The sequence below is a fragment of the Thrips palmi genome, unplaced genomic scaffold (genome assembly GCF_012932325.1).
Source record: "Thrips palmi isolate BJ-2018 unplaced genomic scaffold, TpBJ-2018v1 HiC_scaffold_18, whole genome shotgun sequence".
NCBI lineage: Eukaryota > Metazoa > Arthropoda > Insecta > Thysanoptera > Thripidae > Thrips > Thrips palmi.
Window position 1 is genome coordinate 21113017 of NW_023144627.1, and position 14892 is coordinate 21127908.

General features: G+C 53.4%; 2 protein-coding genes and 1 long non-coding RNA gene across 9 annotated transcripts; 2 read left to right on the forward strand and 1 right to left on the reverse strand.

Moving 5' to 3' along the window:
- Window positions 1–7442: 7442 nt before the first annotated feature.
- LOC117645081 (F-box/LRR-repeat protein 15-like) lies at window positions 7443–11106 on the reverse strand. Of its 7 annotated transcripts, none has more exons than XM_034384993.1 (6): window positions 10996–11106; window positions 10122–10346; window positions 9853–10029; window positions 9611–9768; window positions 9403–9534; window positions 7443–9315 (listed from the first exon to the last, which is right to left on the reverse strand). In XM_034384993.1, the coding sequence occupies exons 2-6, from the start codon at window positions 10311–10313 to the stop codon at window positions 9108–9110; spliced, it is 867 nt and encodes a 288-aa protein (XP_034240884.1). In that variant the 5' UTR covers window positions 10314–10346; window positions 10996–11106; the 3' UTR covers window positions 7443–9107. The 7 variants fall into 7 exon arrangements, with proteins under 7 accessions (XP_034240884.1, XP_034240886.1, XP_034240881.1 ...); XM_034384995.1 differs by having other exon boundaries at window positions 10992–11092; XM_034384990.1 differs by having other exon boundaries at window positions 10917–11069.
- Window positions 11107–11402: 296 nt separating this feature from the next.
- On the forward strand, window positions 11403–12192 carry LOC117644878. The gene is made up of 2 exons (XR_004587676.1): window positions 11403–11522; window positions 11795–12192. It is a non-coding gene; the product is annotated as an uncharacterized LOC117644878 (long non-coding RNA).
- Window positions 12193–13049: 857 nt separating this feature from the next.
- On the forward strand, window positions 13050–14423 carry LOC117644787 (trypsin delta-like). Its single transcript, XM_034384406.1, has 5 exons — window positions 13050–13231; window positions 13370–13485; window positions 13593–13700; window positions 13751–14008; window positions 14096–14423. The coding sequence occupies exons 1-5, from the start codon at window positions 13165–13167 to the stop codon at window positions 14264–14266; spliced, it is 720 nt and encodes a 239-aa protein (XP_034240297.1). The 5' UTR covers window positions 13050–13164; the 3' UTR covers window positions 14267–14423.
- Window positions 14424–14892: the final 469 nt, after the last annotated feature.

The following is a 14892-nucleotide window of genomic DNA, read 5'->3' on the forward strand; positions in this document are numbered from 1 at the left end:
TCTCTGTCCGTCTGTAATTCTCGATTTACACAGTTGATGATTGTTCGTCCCGGTCCAGGGCCTCTGTCCGGTTAAAGGTAATAAATACAAACGAAGCCTCCGTGACTCACGGTCTGCGCTGTCTGTACTAGTCCGGTTTAGTCTATCGGCCACGACCAAAGCGCGCTCGGCACGGCACGGCCGCCACCAACGCGCACCGATGTCTTCTTTGGCGTAGTTTTCCAGAAAGTCACGCGCCTTCGCCTTCCCTCTCTGTTCCTCTCGCTGCCTTTGTGCTCTCGGCTCCATGTCGACCCGCGATAAGGAGTTCGTGGGATTAGCGCTGCAAAGAGTACAGCTTGCGCGGCTAAGCCAGAGGGAGCGCTCTCTCTCTCTCTCTCTCTCTCTCTCTCTCTCTCTCTCTCTCTCTCTCTCTCTCTCTCTCTCTCTCTCTCTCTCTCTCTTCTCTCTCTCTCCCTCTCTCGCTACAATAATGAGGTTAGTGAGTGCTCCTCGCCGCCTGACGGGGATTACCCGTTTTGTTCAAATAGGTTCACCAGGTTCAGATAGCGAATGTGTCAATGCGCGTCGACGGGGGCTGCGTCCGCGACAGCGCACAGTGGGCCAGAAGACCGGTGGAGGCGGACGAAACTCTAGACACGTTTTGAGCTCCAGAGTCGCTAAATGGGTCTCGAATCGAACGTGTGACCCCACCAATGGATTGCTCTCCGAACGAGGAATCCATTGGTGGGGTCACACGTTCGGTTCGAGTCCCATTTAGCGACTCTGGAGCTCTGCACGCGTCTAGAGTTTTGGCCGCCTCCACCGTCCTTCTGGCCCACTGTGTGTCGTCCTTGTCGTCGCCCCTTCCGGCCGGTGAGTGCGAGAGAGACAGCACGTTCGCTTTCGTCTGTCGCTCGGCGCGCGGCGAGGCAAATTCAGGGTTTCAGCGGCTTACTGCGGTTCACGGAGGCAGCGAGAGAGGCGGTGGTGTTGACTCGAGGCAATCCCCTGGCCCACTGTGTGGCGTTTGCCCTCCTAACGCACTTTGCCGCGCTCGTCCGAGCGTGCCGGCAAATTTGGCGCGAATTGGCTGTGGACGACGACGTCACCATGGAAACCGACGTCAACCAATGACAACGCGACGCCGCCGACGAGACGAGCTATTTACACTTCACTTGTTTTCGCGATGCGTTCGGCCAGCACAACAACAACAATAACACTAACTACATCGACAGCCGAGTGCCATTCACTGCAGCGTGACGTCACAGCAGGACAATAGCCGCCAAACTCTTGGGGACTCGCTCTGTCTCTCTCGCACCCCTATACACGGGGCGCTCCGGGACTGCCACACTCGCAAGTGTGGAACCGCCGCGCATTGTAGGCCGGCCCACTGCGTTGTGTTTTCGAATCTAGGTCCGCGGGTTCGACCCCCACTCGGGCCGCTCCGTTTCGATGATTCGGCGGCCTTTTTTGCGGCCTGCAGACTCAGTCCGAGAGTCGCTCTGTCTCTCTCGAGCGGGACGCCCCGTCTAATTCCGAGGCTCGTCCGAATGAAGACCCGGACCGGCCATTACCGCACTGCAGCGCTCTGTCTCGCTCTGTCTCTCTCGAGCGGGACGCCCCGTGAGTGCGAGAGAGACAGAGTTCATCCCGTCTAATTCCGAGGCTCGTCCGAATGAAGACCCGGACCGGCCATTACCGCACTGCAGCGCTCTGGTCCTCTCTCGAGCGGGACGCCCCGTGAGAGAGACAGAGTTCATCCCGTCTAATTCCGAGGCTCGTCCGAATGAAGACCCGGACCGGCCATTACCGCACTGCAGGGCGCTCTGTCTCTCTCGAGCGGGACGCCCCGTGAGAGAGACAGAGTTCATCCCGTCTAATTCCGAGGCTCGTCCGAATGAAGACCCGGACCGGCCATTACCGCACTGCAGCGCTCTGTCTCTCTCGAGCGGGACGCCCCGTGAGAGAGACAGAGTTCATCCCGTCTAATTCCGAGGCTCGTCCGAATGAAGACCCGGACCGGCCATTACCGCACTGCAGCGCTCTGTCTCCTCCTCTCTCGAGCGGGACGCCCCGTGAGAGAGACAGAGTTCATCCCGTCTAATTCCGAGGCTCGTCCGAATGAAGACCCGGACCGGCCATTACCGCACTGCAGCCCTGTCTCGCCTGTCTCTCTCGAGCGGGACGCCCCGTGAGAGAGACAGAGTTCATCCCGTCTAATTCCGAGGCTCGTCCGAATGAAGACCCGGACCGGCCATTACCGCACTGCAGGCTCGCTCTGTCTCTCTCGAGCGGGACGCCCCGTGAGAGAGACAGAGTTCATCCCGTCTAATTCCGAGGCTCGTCCGAATGAAGACCCGGACCGGCCATTACCGCACTGCAGCGCTCTGTCTCGCTCTGTCTCTCTCGAGCGGGACGCCCCGTGAGAGAGACAGAGTTCATCCCGTCTAATTCCGAGGCTCGTCCGAATGAAGACCCGGACCGGCCATTACCGCACTGCATCTCGCTCTGTCTCTCTCGAGCGGGACGCCCCGTGAGAGAGACAGAGTTCATCCCGTCTAATTCCGAGGCTCGTCCGAATGAAGACCCGGACCGGCCATTACCGCACTGCAGCGCTCTGTCTCTCTCGAGCGGGACGCCCCGTGAGAGAGACAGAGTTCATCCCGTCTAATTCCGAGGCTCGTCCGAATGAAGACCCGGACCGGCCATTACCGCACTGCAGCGCTCTGTCTCTCTCGAGCGGGACGCCCCGTGAGAGAGACAGAGTTCATCCCGTCTAATTCCGAGGCTCGTCCGAATGAAGACCCGGACCGGCCATTACCGCACTGCAGCGCTCTGTCTCGCTCTGTCTCTCTCGCACTCGCAGGGCGTGCCGCAGCGTGCCGCAGCGTGCCGCCCGGGAGCGACAGAGACAGCGCGGAGTCAGACTACAGGTTGTGGCGGATGTGGGCCACGTGCCTGCCTGTGCCAGTGCCTGCACTGCAATGGTCGCGGCACGAAAAAATTTTAAGAGCCGCCGATAAATCTCTGTTCGTCTTGCGACCAACGATTTTCGCAGTTTTGCATCGTCGCCACCGCACAGTGGGCCAGAAGACTGTGGAGGCGGGCAAGTCTCTAGACGCGTGCAGAGCTCCAGAGTCGCTAAATGGGACTCGAACCGAACGTGTGACCCCACCAATGGATTGCTCTCCGAACGAGGAACCCATTGGTGGGGTCACACGTTCGGTTCGAGGCCTGTTTGGCGACTCTGACGCTCATGAAGCGTCTAGAATTTTGGCCGCCTGCACCGGTCTTCTGGCCCACTGTGCGGTGGCGGGACCTAAAAACAACTTAGCGAAACTCTTAGAAATTGAAGCTGGACTTTGAGTGGCAGAGAAGTGTGACTTTGAGGGCAGTTGGCGCAGCCCGAGCTTGGCGCACAAACGCGTTTCCAGAAAGTCGTTACACAACGCTCTCCTTTTTGTTCTCGACTTTGCGACTGTTCGTGGCCACGGCGCGCACGTTGGGCTGCCTGACCTCCCGGCGCGAGACACACAGTGGGCCAGAAGACCGGCGCAGGCGGCCAAAACCCCGGAGGCGCTTTCAGCTCCAGAGTCGCTAAATGGGACTCGAACCGAGCGTGTGACCCCACCAATGGATTGCTCTCCGAACGAGGAATCCATTGATGGGGTCACACGTTCGGTTCGAGGCCCATTTAGCGACACTGGAGCTCAAAACGCGCCTAGAGTTTTGGCCGCCTTCACCGTTCTTCTGGCCCACGGTGGGAATGTTCTCGGCCGAGCCATGCTGCGCTGGCCGGGCGGAACGCCTGCCAGCCCGCCGAACGCGCGTGTTGAGCGGTACTGCCTACCCCGACTTGCTAAGGCGTTTCGCCCCGTCTATCGTTTGTCCGACCGATGATTGTCCGACCTGCCGAAATTTATCCGACCTCCTTTTCCCTTAAATTTTTGTCCGACCGACGTTTGTCCGATCGACGTTTGTCCGACCTCCGTTTTGTCCGACCCACTTACACCACCACGCGGTCGGTCAGGCTGCAGCTAGAGAGCAACTCGGCGGCGCTCAATTGATCTAAACACCCGCGGCTCACTCTCTATGTCAATCAAGACTGGATGCAGGACAATCCAAAGACGTTTTAACACAAAATGTATTCAGAATAACAGAAGTAAAATCAAGACTATAAAGAAAATTTCAGCGAAAGAGGGCACCCCGGCGAACCGGCCCTCTTCCCCGCTGGCTTGGTGAGCCAGTGGTTCCCCCATCTCATCACAGGAGCAACCTCAGAGTTAAACCGCAGTGGCCCCGTCATTGGTCACGTCATCTGTGATGTGGAGGAGTCCTCTCATAGTAGGCCAGGCTGCCACCTTTCCCAGTAGTTGGGTTTCGTTCCCGGCCCCCTTCCCACTCAGGGGCCATACTACTGGTACTCAGGAGTCTGCGTCACCCTGCCCAGCAGCGGAACCACTGGGCTATGAGAGGCACACTGAACGCCCCCCGATTTTGTATACTTGAACCGCCTTCTTGCGATGCAAGCTTGGTCAAAATATTCACTACGGTGCTGGGTATCGAACCCCGGACCCCGCAGTCGGGACCCGACGCCTCTGCGCTCTCGACCACCACGGCCCATGGGTGACGCTGTGCGAAGGGGAGCCTTTGAAGCCGCTGGTCCGAACCGTATAGTCAGACAAAAAGAGCGGGAAGCTAGTATTCGATCGCTCGATCCGAGTATAGGATTCAGGGATCTCAACACCTTCGGCCACCGTGGCTCGGCGGGTAAGCCGAGTGGCGCAACTAGTCCAAACCGCGACGGGAAAGCCACTCGTAAAATGTAAAGAATTGCAGGGAGTTGAACCCCAGCCCCTTAAGTTGCGCGTCCACGCCTCTGCGGGCTCAGCCACCGCTGTTTCTAAATAGTATGTCGTAAGTACCGCTACTGGCTTCACACTGTGGCATCCCGAGGAAATCATGATCACGCGCAGGGGCTGGGGTTCGACTCCCTGCAATTCTTTACATTTTACGAGTGGCTTTCCCGGTGCGGTTTGGACCAGTTGCGCCACTCGGCTTACGCGGCGAGCCGCGGTGGCCGAAGGTGTTGAGATCTCTGAATCCTATACTCGGATCGAGCGATCGAATACTAGCTCCTCGCTCTTTTTGTCTGACTATACGGTTTGGACCGGCAGCTTCAAATGCTCCCCTTCGCACGACGTTATTTATGGGCCGTGGTGGCCGAGAGCGCAGAGGCGTCGGGACCCGACTGTGGGGTCCGGGGTTCGATACCCAGAACCGTAAAGAATATTTTGACCAAGCTTGCATCGCAAGAAGGCGGTTCAAGTATACAAAATCGGGGGGCGTTCAGTGTGCCTCTCGTAGACCAACAGCGGCGGCTCAGCGCGCAGAGGCGTTGACCCGCGACTTAAGGGGCTGGGGTTCGACTCCCTGCAATTCTTTACATTTTACGAGTGGCTTTCCCGGTGCGGTTTGGACCCGTTGCGCCACTCGGCTTACCCGCCGAGCCACGGTGGCCGAAGGTGTTGAGATCCCTGAATCCTATACTCGGATCGAGCGATCGAATACTAGCTTCCCGCTCTTTTTGTCTGACTATACGGTTCGGACCAGCGGCTTCAAAGGCTCCCCTTCGCACAACGTCACCCATGGGCCGTGGTGGCCGAGAGCGCAGAGGCGTCGGGTCCCGACTGCGGGGTCCGGGGTTCGATACCCAGCACCGTAGTGAATATTTTGACCAAGCTTGCATCGCAAGAAGGCGGTTCAAGTATACAAAATCGGCGCGTCCAGTGTGCCTCTCTAAAGCCCAGGGCCGTTGGGCAGGGGCTGGCGACTCCTGCCCTTTACGAGGCCCATGGCCCTGGTTGCCGAAGGTGGCCGAAGTTTGAACCCAAATACTCGGCGAAACGTCCAGCCTGTGCCTACTCAAAGGCTCCCCCACACTCACAGTGCGTGGTCCGACTGCGTGGGCCATGAGGTTGATCGCAGAGGCTCCTGTAGTTATGGCAGGGTGACGCACCTGGCTCCCTGAGTGGGAAGGGGGCCGGGAACGAAACCCAACTACTGGGAAAGGTGGCAGCCTGGCCTACTATGAGAGGACTCCTCCACATCACAGATGACGTGACCAATGACGGGGCCACTGCGGTTTAACTCTGAGGTTGCTCCTGTGATGAGATGGGGGAACCACTGGCTCACCAAGCCAGCGGGGAAGAGGGCCGGTTCGCCGGGGTGCCCTCTTTCGCTGAAATTTTCTTTATAGTGTTGATTTTACTTCTGTTACTCTGAATACATTTTGTGTTAAAACGTCTTTGGATTGTCCTGCATCCAGTCTTGATTGACATAGAGAGTGAGCCGCGGATGTTTAGATCAATTGAGCGCCGCCGAGTAGCTCTCCAGCTGCAGCCTGACCGACCGCGTGGTGGTGTAAGTGGGTCGGACAAACGTCGATCGGACAATCGTCGGTCGGACAAAAATTTAAGGGAAAAGGAGGTCGGACAAATTTCGGCAGGTCGGACAATCGTCGGTCGGACAAACGATGTACACCGCGTCTGAAGACAGGACTCACTCTCCGACGTTTGCGTAGCCTTGTCCTTTATGTACGCAGGCCGAGCGATTCCCAAAAGCGTCTCGTCGCTCCGTCTCTCTCGCACCCTTCCGAAGCGCCCCACGAGTGCGAGAGAGACAGACGACTGGGCGGGATGAACCTGCTTGTGGAGTGGAGGGCCCGAAGCCTTTTACCGGAGCCATTGACACGCTGCTTGTGGTGCCAAGGCTGCCGTGCTGTCGTCACCGCTCTGTCTCTCTCGCACCCGTAAGGCACGCCCCGTGAGTGCGAGAGAGACAGAGCGACGAAAGCGCTGCTCGGCCCGCTGTGTACGCGACTCCCTGCGTCTGAGTGTGAACGAACCCCGGTCAAACAAAACGATAACACACCTGCAGACTGATGCCGAGAGTCGCTTTCGTCGCTCTGTCTCTCTCGCACCCAGACGGAACGCCCCGTTGCGAGAGAGACAGAGCGACGAGAACGAGCCTCGGGCGGCGGAAGGGGCAGCAGAGGACGACACACGCGGAATGGCGCCATTCGAGAGGAGAGGTGCGTGGGCTATTTTCGGTTTCCGCGCGCATCGCAAACAACAACAACAGCAGCAGACGCGAAACGCGGGCTGGCTCTTGTTGTTGTTTTTGTTTGCTAATGACCGCGGCGTCACTGCCGTCCTTGACGCGCCGCGACGCGCCGCCGTTCCCGCGCTTCGCCGCTTCGCCTCGCCTCGCCCTGATTGGCTGCCGGCTGGACCCAAGTCGCCGGTCGGCCCCGCCATTGGTCGATCCGGGAGGCTCGCCCGCCACGCCTAAATCGATCAAAATAGGATCATAAAAAAATTGGGAAGCAACTCGTTGACACTCTAGGCGCCAACGCCGATTCCCTTCAAGGCCGGGGAATGGATCGAAGGAAACAATCTTTGTTGAGTTATTTATTAACAGTTTATTTTTCTTTCAGTAGACACAATGGATCGTGCCTTAATACTAATGAATAGATATGCATTCACCACAACACATGCAGTTGAATGAAGCAAGGACAAAAACGTGAGAGAACCCAACTGGAAAGAATTCATCCAAGATCTGAGTGTCTTACTTGTGTTTATCCTAAAACTCGTCAGTTTCAAAAAGGTACAGTCTTTTTAAGTTCAATGGCTGCTACTTATACGTCAGGTAATACTCCATATAACAACCTATAACAACCTTTCAAAGCAGTACTAAATACCGGAACACCCAGTCCAAAATTACAAATTATCCATACACCTTTATGACACACAAATCACTTTAACACATATTGTTACATAAACCAAAGCAAAACCAAGCTATGTAATAAAAGACATTGGGTCCCTAAAAATCACACTGCATTTTAAAAAAATATCTTGCCTGATGGTGGCGCATAATCATAATAATCAACAATGAAATATAATACCACAGAACAATGGAATTGGTGGACCCACCTAAAGGTCTGCTGTTGCAAGGTCTTCAAACTCCTGAATTTAAGACAAAATAACACACTAGCAAATACATCGCTTTAGGATAGGAGATTTTATGTTATTTGTACTTGGGTTTTAAGATAACCATTTTGAACAAATCCTTATGGCGCAGTTGTTGAATCAACATAACACAGTAGCATTGAAACAGCTGTGAATATTGCACACAAAACAGGCACTGTGTTCCAATAGGAACAATGATTTGTTACTAACACTAAAATGGAAGAAACATATAATTTACTTAATGTTGCTTTGATCAGTTCATGGTGGCGTTTAGTGTTACTTGAATAACATAAAAAGAAAAAGGTTGGGCTCTTGCTTTACAACTTTTCACAAGATTCATTTATATATCACATATACTTGCAACGGCTTAACTCAGATCCATTCATTTTCACAAATACTTGAATGCACCTCAACCAACCAGTTGTCACTATATGACACCTAGTAACATCTGATCTACAGCATTAAATTAAGTACACAACATTCTAAAGTTACAATAATCATTGTTTGATATACAAAATTGAAGAAATGGTAGGAAAAGCACTACATGAATGAGAAAATACAATTGCTCACACAGTCCAATTGCAACAACTGAGAGGAATAAAAGAAGTGTCACAATACATAAATGCAAGCTACCCTCTTATATATCAAGCAAAAAGTAATTATTAACAAAACAAATAGACTCTTTAATTAAAATGGCAACTTAGATCACAGAATTTAAAATTACAAAGGAAAAATATCATCAGTAAAACAAAGAAAACAAACAAAAGGTTTGCAATTCCATCTTAACTAAGCAATTCACTCATAAAGTATAAAACAATACCTTTGCTAAGCAAAAGAATTAAAAACAAAGTAACAAGAATTACCCGAATTTAAAAACTAAACGAGTTACTTTTGTCATGTTATGTCTCTTTTGATAAATTAATTGGCAATAACAGAATTTGATTAGCATCTTTCAAATTTAGGACACACGTATGAATTAATTGATCCCTGGTAGATTTATCTGGTCCCTACACTGGCAGAAGAATCTCAGAATATATGAAATGACATTGTAAAAGTACATCATCCTTCATGGAAGTTAGTAATTTTGAAGAAAATTTATGCTTGAACCATCTTCTTACGGTGAAAGACCCAGCCTGGATTTCGAGGCATCCATCGAATACACCAACCTGGGGGTGGGGGTGGTCTTTTATCTTCGATACGTACTCGATCAAACCGGGAGGAGAGTTCTGTTGTAGTTCCAGAACGAACACCTGCACAGTACGATACCCTCAGCACCTGCAAATCTGGGCATTTAGCCAGTGCCCTACAACAAGAATAAGAATAAAATTAAAAATTAATCATCTTCAAATACCATTCCACCAGTTTCCGCAACAGAAAATTTCTCACTTACGTTAGTCCTTGGTCAGTTATTTGACTGCAGTTAGAAATGTCGAGATTTCTTAAATTCTTGCAGTATTTTGCTAAGGCCATAAGGGTTCGGTCAGTGACTGAATGAAGGTGGGCAAACTGAACAACCTGCATCCTAAAGAAAGAAATTGTGAACATAATAGACAAAAAAGGCTTCTTTTTCAATAAATAAGAAGCGGCAAAAGACTTACTTGCTAAAACTGGAAAAAAAATGTTCAAGACAATTGTCATCCAAAGAGCCGCATGATTCAAAGTGAACCTCCTGCAAATTTGTCTGGTGAAGAGCAAAAGTCTGCAGACAACCAGATGTGACCCATGGACAACCTTTAAGGTTAAGAACTTTGAGTCCCTGCAAAAGGCAAATTAAAATTATAAATTTTCCATGTGCGTCAGTTTTGAATACTGCCTTCTACATGAATATTTTCTTCATTACCTTGCAGTTGAGAATCAAGGGTTGCAGGCTAGCTGGTGTTAAATGCTTGCAACATTGCAAGTGAACAATTTTCAGTTTAGGGTTGTTTTTAAAGAGCAGCTTCAACGCAGAGTCTTCCAAAAAACCACAATTATCACCAATAAAAGATTGCAAGCTGTTGGTGTTAGCCGCCAAAACCTAGATTGTATTAAGCATTATTATTTTATTAACCAAAAACACAATCATGGAATAAAAGAATTTATAAAAATTGTGATTTGAGGTGAACTTACGTTGAAAGCTTCTGTCGTCATTTGTTCAGAGTGTTTACTAACATCTAACTCCAAGGCATTTGAGAAGTATGAGTGGACAAGATCTCGGCAACCTGTTGACACTGCTCGAAGACGGAACAAGTCTGCCATGGACAAATATGGCAGAACATGCCGATGAAGGACATCATCCCAATTCAAGTCTAGAAGCTCCATGGCCTCTAATGTAGACGCAGATTTTGTGGAATCCTGCAAGACATAAACAATCAATATTAGGCTAAAAAGAATTTTCTCAGATTACCAACTTTCTAAGCTGTTTGGTGGGCATGAAGTTAAACAAAATTATGACATTATCCCGAAGCATAAAATTTGAGCTTCCCTTTGCATGATTGGCACTACCAGGAACACTAAAGTTAGGCCGTAAATGGCTTAAACCTAGTACAGGTGTTACACAGTGAGGTTATGTCTCTGCCAACAAACCCGCAGTGCAGGCGCACGCGGCCCCTCAGTGCGAAACGGCAGGCAGACGCGTCCAGAACTCTCCAAACCTTCGCGTCCTGCCCTTGGCACAAGTCGAAAACAAGTCGAAAACACCAGCAGACGCCTTTTGCCTTCTGGTCGCGGAAGCGGAAAACCCCACACGACAGCATTCAACGTTTACATCCGGAACAAGTGGCTCTGGCTCAGGCTTTCCATTTTCATTTCCCGCTTCCGCGCCGTTTCCGGCAGGGAAGGGAAATCAGCTGCGCGGACACTGCACTACTCCCTGCCGGGAATGCCCAGCCCAGCCGCGGACGCCAGGCGATCAGTTGGACCTACACTCTCGGCGACGCTCGACACTCCGCCCGTCCCGTCGTCCCGTCCGTTTGGTTGGACCAAAACAGTAATCATCACCTACATAAGCAGAAGCAGCACGGGCACGGCAGCACGGCACGGCCTGCGCGGAGTGCGCGGGGCTGTGGGGCTGTGGGGCCACCTTTGCCACCCAGTCCCCGTCCCCGTCGCCCGCCCCTCCCCCCGCCCCCGCCACGCCCCGCCACGCCGCGCGCCCAAAGCTGCGCGCCGGCTGCGTCCGAGTCGTCCGCGGAGACGGCCGTCGCGTCGCGGACAGTGCCGCCGCCGCGGATGGCGCTCCGGAGTCGAGTCGAGCCGCGGAGCAACAGCAGCAGCAACAGTGGAGTGGAGCCGCGGGCAGTAGCAGACGTCCTTGGCGGGTGCTTTCCTAGGCCGTGTCCGGGGCTGACAGCCGGCGGTCTTCCCTCTCGCTCGCTCGCGCGCGCGGGCCGGGGCCGGGCCGCGGGTGCGACGGAGAGGCCCGACTCTCCCGGACGCGGCCCGCGGTCATGTTCCCCTTCGTTTCGGCCGTTCGTCCGTTCGGCCTTTCGGCAGACTCGACTCGGACTCGCTCGGCTCCGGGTGTACAGTGTACGTACCCGCCGGCTGGACTCGCACCCGACTGTATCTGGCATGGGATGACTTGCAGTGGAGGGGCTCCAGTATTTCCCCGTTAATAGATTGCTTGTCAGAGTGATGGGTCAACTGCTTGTTGTCTAGTTTCACCCTGATTTTTGACTGGTTTTACACAGATTTTTGACTGGTTCGACTCTGCCTTTAGACAAATTGAGCCCAGACCACAGACTTGACCTGACCCGACACCAGCTTGCAGCCAGATACTTAATACTAATTTTCGCATTCAGAATACCTGATGCCAGACTGGGTCCCAGGATTGTTCCGCCCGGCCGACAGGCCGGGACAGGCCCGACACCCCGAGTCCCAAGTCCGGCCCGAATGGTATTCCAGAACGGCCCCAGAATGCCTTCGGCCTGGCCGGCCCGCACGCGAGCAGCGCAAGTAAGATTAGCTCCGAAACGAGAGGCAGGGGCGCACTTAGCGACGGTAATTAATTCATTAATGTAATTCACTCGGGCAGAGCGTTGCGGCCGCCCGGAGCAGCCCGGAGCACGGACTCGGTTTCCGCCAAAGTTTCCTACCTTTTGTTTCCTGCTGTGTGTATCATACACGTGCCATACCTTCGCGGGTATGACTTCCGACATGTGTCGACCTCCGTGAAAATAAAAGTGCTGTATGATGGTTTTTTCTTGCTGTTTTTTTTTCTGTCTTTTCTTGTTTTATATCAGTTACCAGTCGAATGGTTTGGTTAGGTTAGGTTAGTTTAGGCTAGGTTAGGTTAGGTTTGGTTTTAAAATGTCGTCACAATTTTTATTCGAATGCAACCCTTTTCTGGAGTGCGGTCCACGAAGGGAAGCTAGTGCACTGGTAAAACAAAGGCATAAAAATTACGCCCTTAAGGGCATAAATACTCTTTTACGCCCTTGCAAGGGCGTAAATCGTTTATAACCCTTGGGAAGGGCGTAAATGGAATAGGAATTTCAAGCAAAATTTTAATGTCCTTCCCAAAGGCATTAACGATTTATGCCCTTTAAGGGCGTAAATCGTTTACGCCCTTAAAGGGCATAATTTTAATGCCTTTGTTTCACCAGTGTGAGTGGGAAACGAGAATAGTTTCGTCTCGAAGTGACGCCTCCACCAAAGCAACACGTTTCTGATAACCAATGTGGGGCGTCCTTGTCCTTCGGCCTCCGATTTCCAATTTCCCGCCTGCACGTCGGGGTGCACTGATGACCTGGGCACGACTGCGCCTTCCGCGATTGGAAACAAAATTAAAATGCACAGGTATATAGATGTGTTTCCCTCGCACGTCAGACTTCTCCCGCCATTCTGGGCTTTAAAAGAATGGTAGCGGTTTCGGGGGGGAAGTCCACCGTGCCCAGCTGGCATGCGCTTGACGTCCTCGTCGTGAACACACTATAGTGTCTGTTGATTGCAAAACTTAAGAGGGCATCGTGGGCTTTTGTTGTTGTTTCTTGTTTTTGGCCATCCACGGTGTGTCACGGCTTCATTTCGGTGGTCACGCTTTCCCATAAATGTGGCTCGGCTGCGCCCCATCGGGACAGTCTACAGCAAGTCCTATACCGCCGCTGCCCCCGAGCTAGAGTGTCCACGCGTCCCCCACAGACCAACGCAGACCAACGCAGGGCCACCAGCCATGGCTCCCGCCGCGTTCGCGAGCCTGTTGGCAACCCTATGGTGCACCGCGATGGTCAGCGCAGGAGGTTCGAAACTGCAAATCACTGCTCTTTTTCTCAGGAGGAAAAGGGCAACCTTCTCGGCGCTCCAAGGGCCCATATGGCAACTTAAGCGCCGACCGGGTTTCGGAAAATGTGCCTTTTCCAGCAGCTTTACTTTTTTAGGGTCGAACCTTTTCCTGACTCCAAGAAGATCATCCTCCAGTTTTCTGGGCATCAACATCGGAGAAATGAAGATTGTTGGCGGCTCTGCAAGTACCATCCTCGCGCACCCTTACATGGTGAGCAGAGAGAGACAGCTGGGGGGCTGGCTGCGGACCCACGAACACAGACAGACCTTTCTTCGGAACCTCGCTGGAAATGCAAAGAGTCTGCCGTGTTTCCGAAGGTGTCGGTGGAAGAGTACTACACGTTCGCGCCCAAATGGTTCCACAAGTGCGGCGGCACCATCCTCAACCACTACAACATCCTGAGCGCCGCGCACTGCATCCAGGAGTAAGTCCAAAAGACGCGTTTTGAGCTCCAGAGTCGCTAAACAGGACTCGAACCGAACGTGTGACCCCACCAATGGATTCCTCGTTCGGAGCGCGATCCATTGGTGGGGTCACACGTTGGGTTCCGAGCGGGAGTCGAACCACGGCTTGCACGGCTTGGCAGTCCCTGGCGTTCGAGTACCCCCACCGGCTGAGGCAGACCACGGTGTCCGTGGTGGACGCGGCCACGTGCGCCAAGGACTACAAGGGCACCAGGGCGGTGACCAAGCGCATGATTTGCGCGGCGAACCCAGGGAAGGACTCCTGCACGGTGAGTCGTCCATTTCCCTCCGAGCTGCCTGCGGCTGCCTGACCTCTCCCGTCAGTCACTGTACTCGGTGTGCATGTCGGACTCCAGGGCGACTCCGGCGGCCCCCTGCTGAGCGTCCAGCGCGGCCGCGCCGACGTGCAGTACGGCATCGTGTCGTGGGGCGACGTCTGCGCCGAGGCCAAGCACCCCGGCGTCTACACCAACCTGGCCGACGCCGACATCAGGGCCTACATCGCGGCCACCGTCAAGAGGAAGTGAGCCTCGAAGAGCAGGCCGAGACAAAATAAATCTTGTTCAATCAATTGGAAGCTATAATCTTTGGCATTCAGCGTAAGGAGCATGTTACGAGTAGTTTTTGCAGTGCCACGATCGCGCTCAGCGGCGATGGTGTCGAATAAACAAACACAGCAGTAAATCCACAGTCAACACCGTTGTGAAAACAACACTCTTTGTCATCCCAACACAATATCACAGTTCTAGAAATCCAGCCCGTCTGTTGAACACGGCGCGCGGATCGAGAAGGAACGATCTGAAGTTTAGTCGGTCTTCTCGGCGCCCTCAGCGCCCTTCGGGTTCCGCACGCAGCCAAACACGCGCGGGTGGAGGTTGGGCTGCCTACCTGCCCGGCGTTCAGTCCTCAGAGTCTCTCAGTGCTGCTCTGCCGGCCGAGGTCGCCGACGTTGTACGACCCGGCCTGGCCACGGGGTCCTTGGGGCCACTCAGCATGTGGCCGAGGCCGGACGAGGCACAGTGGATTCGCCAGAAGACCGGTGGAGGCGGCCAGAACTCCAGACGCGATTTGGGCTCCAGAGTCGCTAAATAGGACTCGATCCGAACGTGTGACCCCACCAATGGATTCCCCGTTCGGAGAGCAATCCATTGGT

Bases quoted from the DNA above. Each gene is read 5' to 3' on its own strand.
- LOC117645081 (XM_034384989.1), bottom strand. From the start codon at position 10,747: ATGCTGTCGTGTGGGGTTTTCCGCTTCCGCGACCAGAAGGCAAAAGGC. The intron at 10,030-10,121 runs GTAAGTTCACCT...AATACAATCTAG, and splicing joins TGACGACAGAAGCTTTCAAC to GTTTTGGCGGCTAACACCAA. The intron at 9,316-9,402 runs GTAAGTGAGAAA...TTCTTGTTGTAG, and splicing joins ATAACTGACCAAGGACTAAC to GGCACTGGCTAAATGCCCAG.
- LOC117644787 (XM_034384406.1), top strand. From the start codon at position 13,165: ATGGCTCCCGCCGCGTTCGCGAGCCTGTTGGCAACCCTATGGTGCACC. The intron at 13,232-13,369 runs GTTCGAAACTGC...TTACTTTTTTAG, and splicing joins CGCGATGGTCAGCGCAGGAG to GGTCGAACCTTTTCCTGACT. The intron at 14,009-14,095 runs GTGAGTCGTCCA...GTCGGACTCCAG, and splicing joins CAGGGAAGGACTCCTGCACG to GGCGACTCCGGCGGCCCCCT.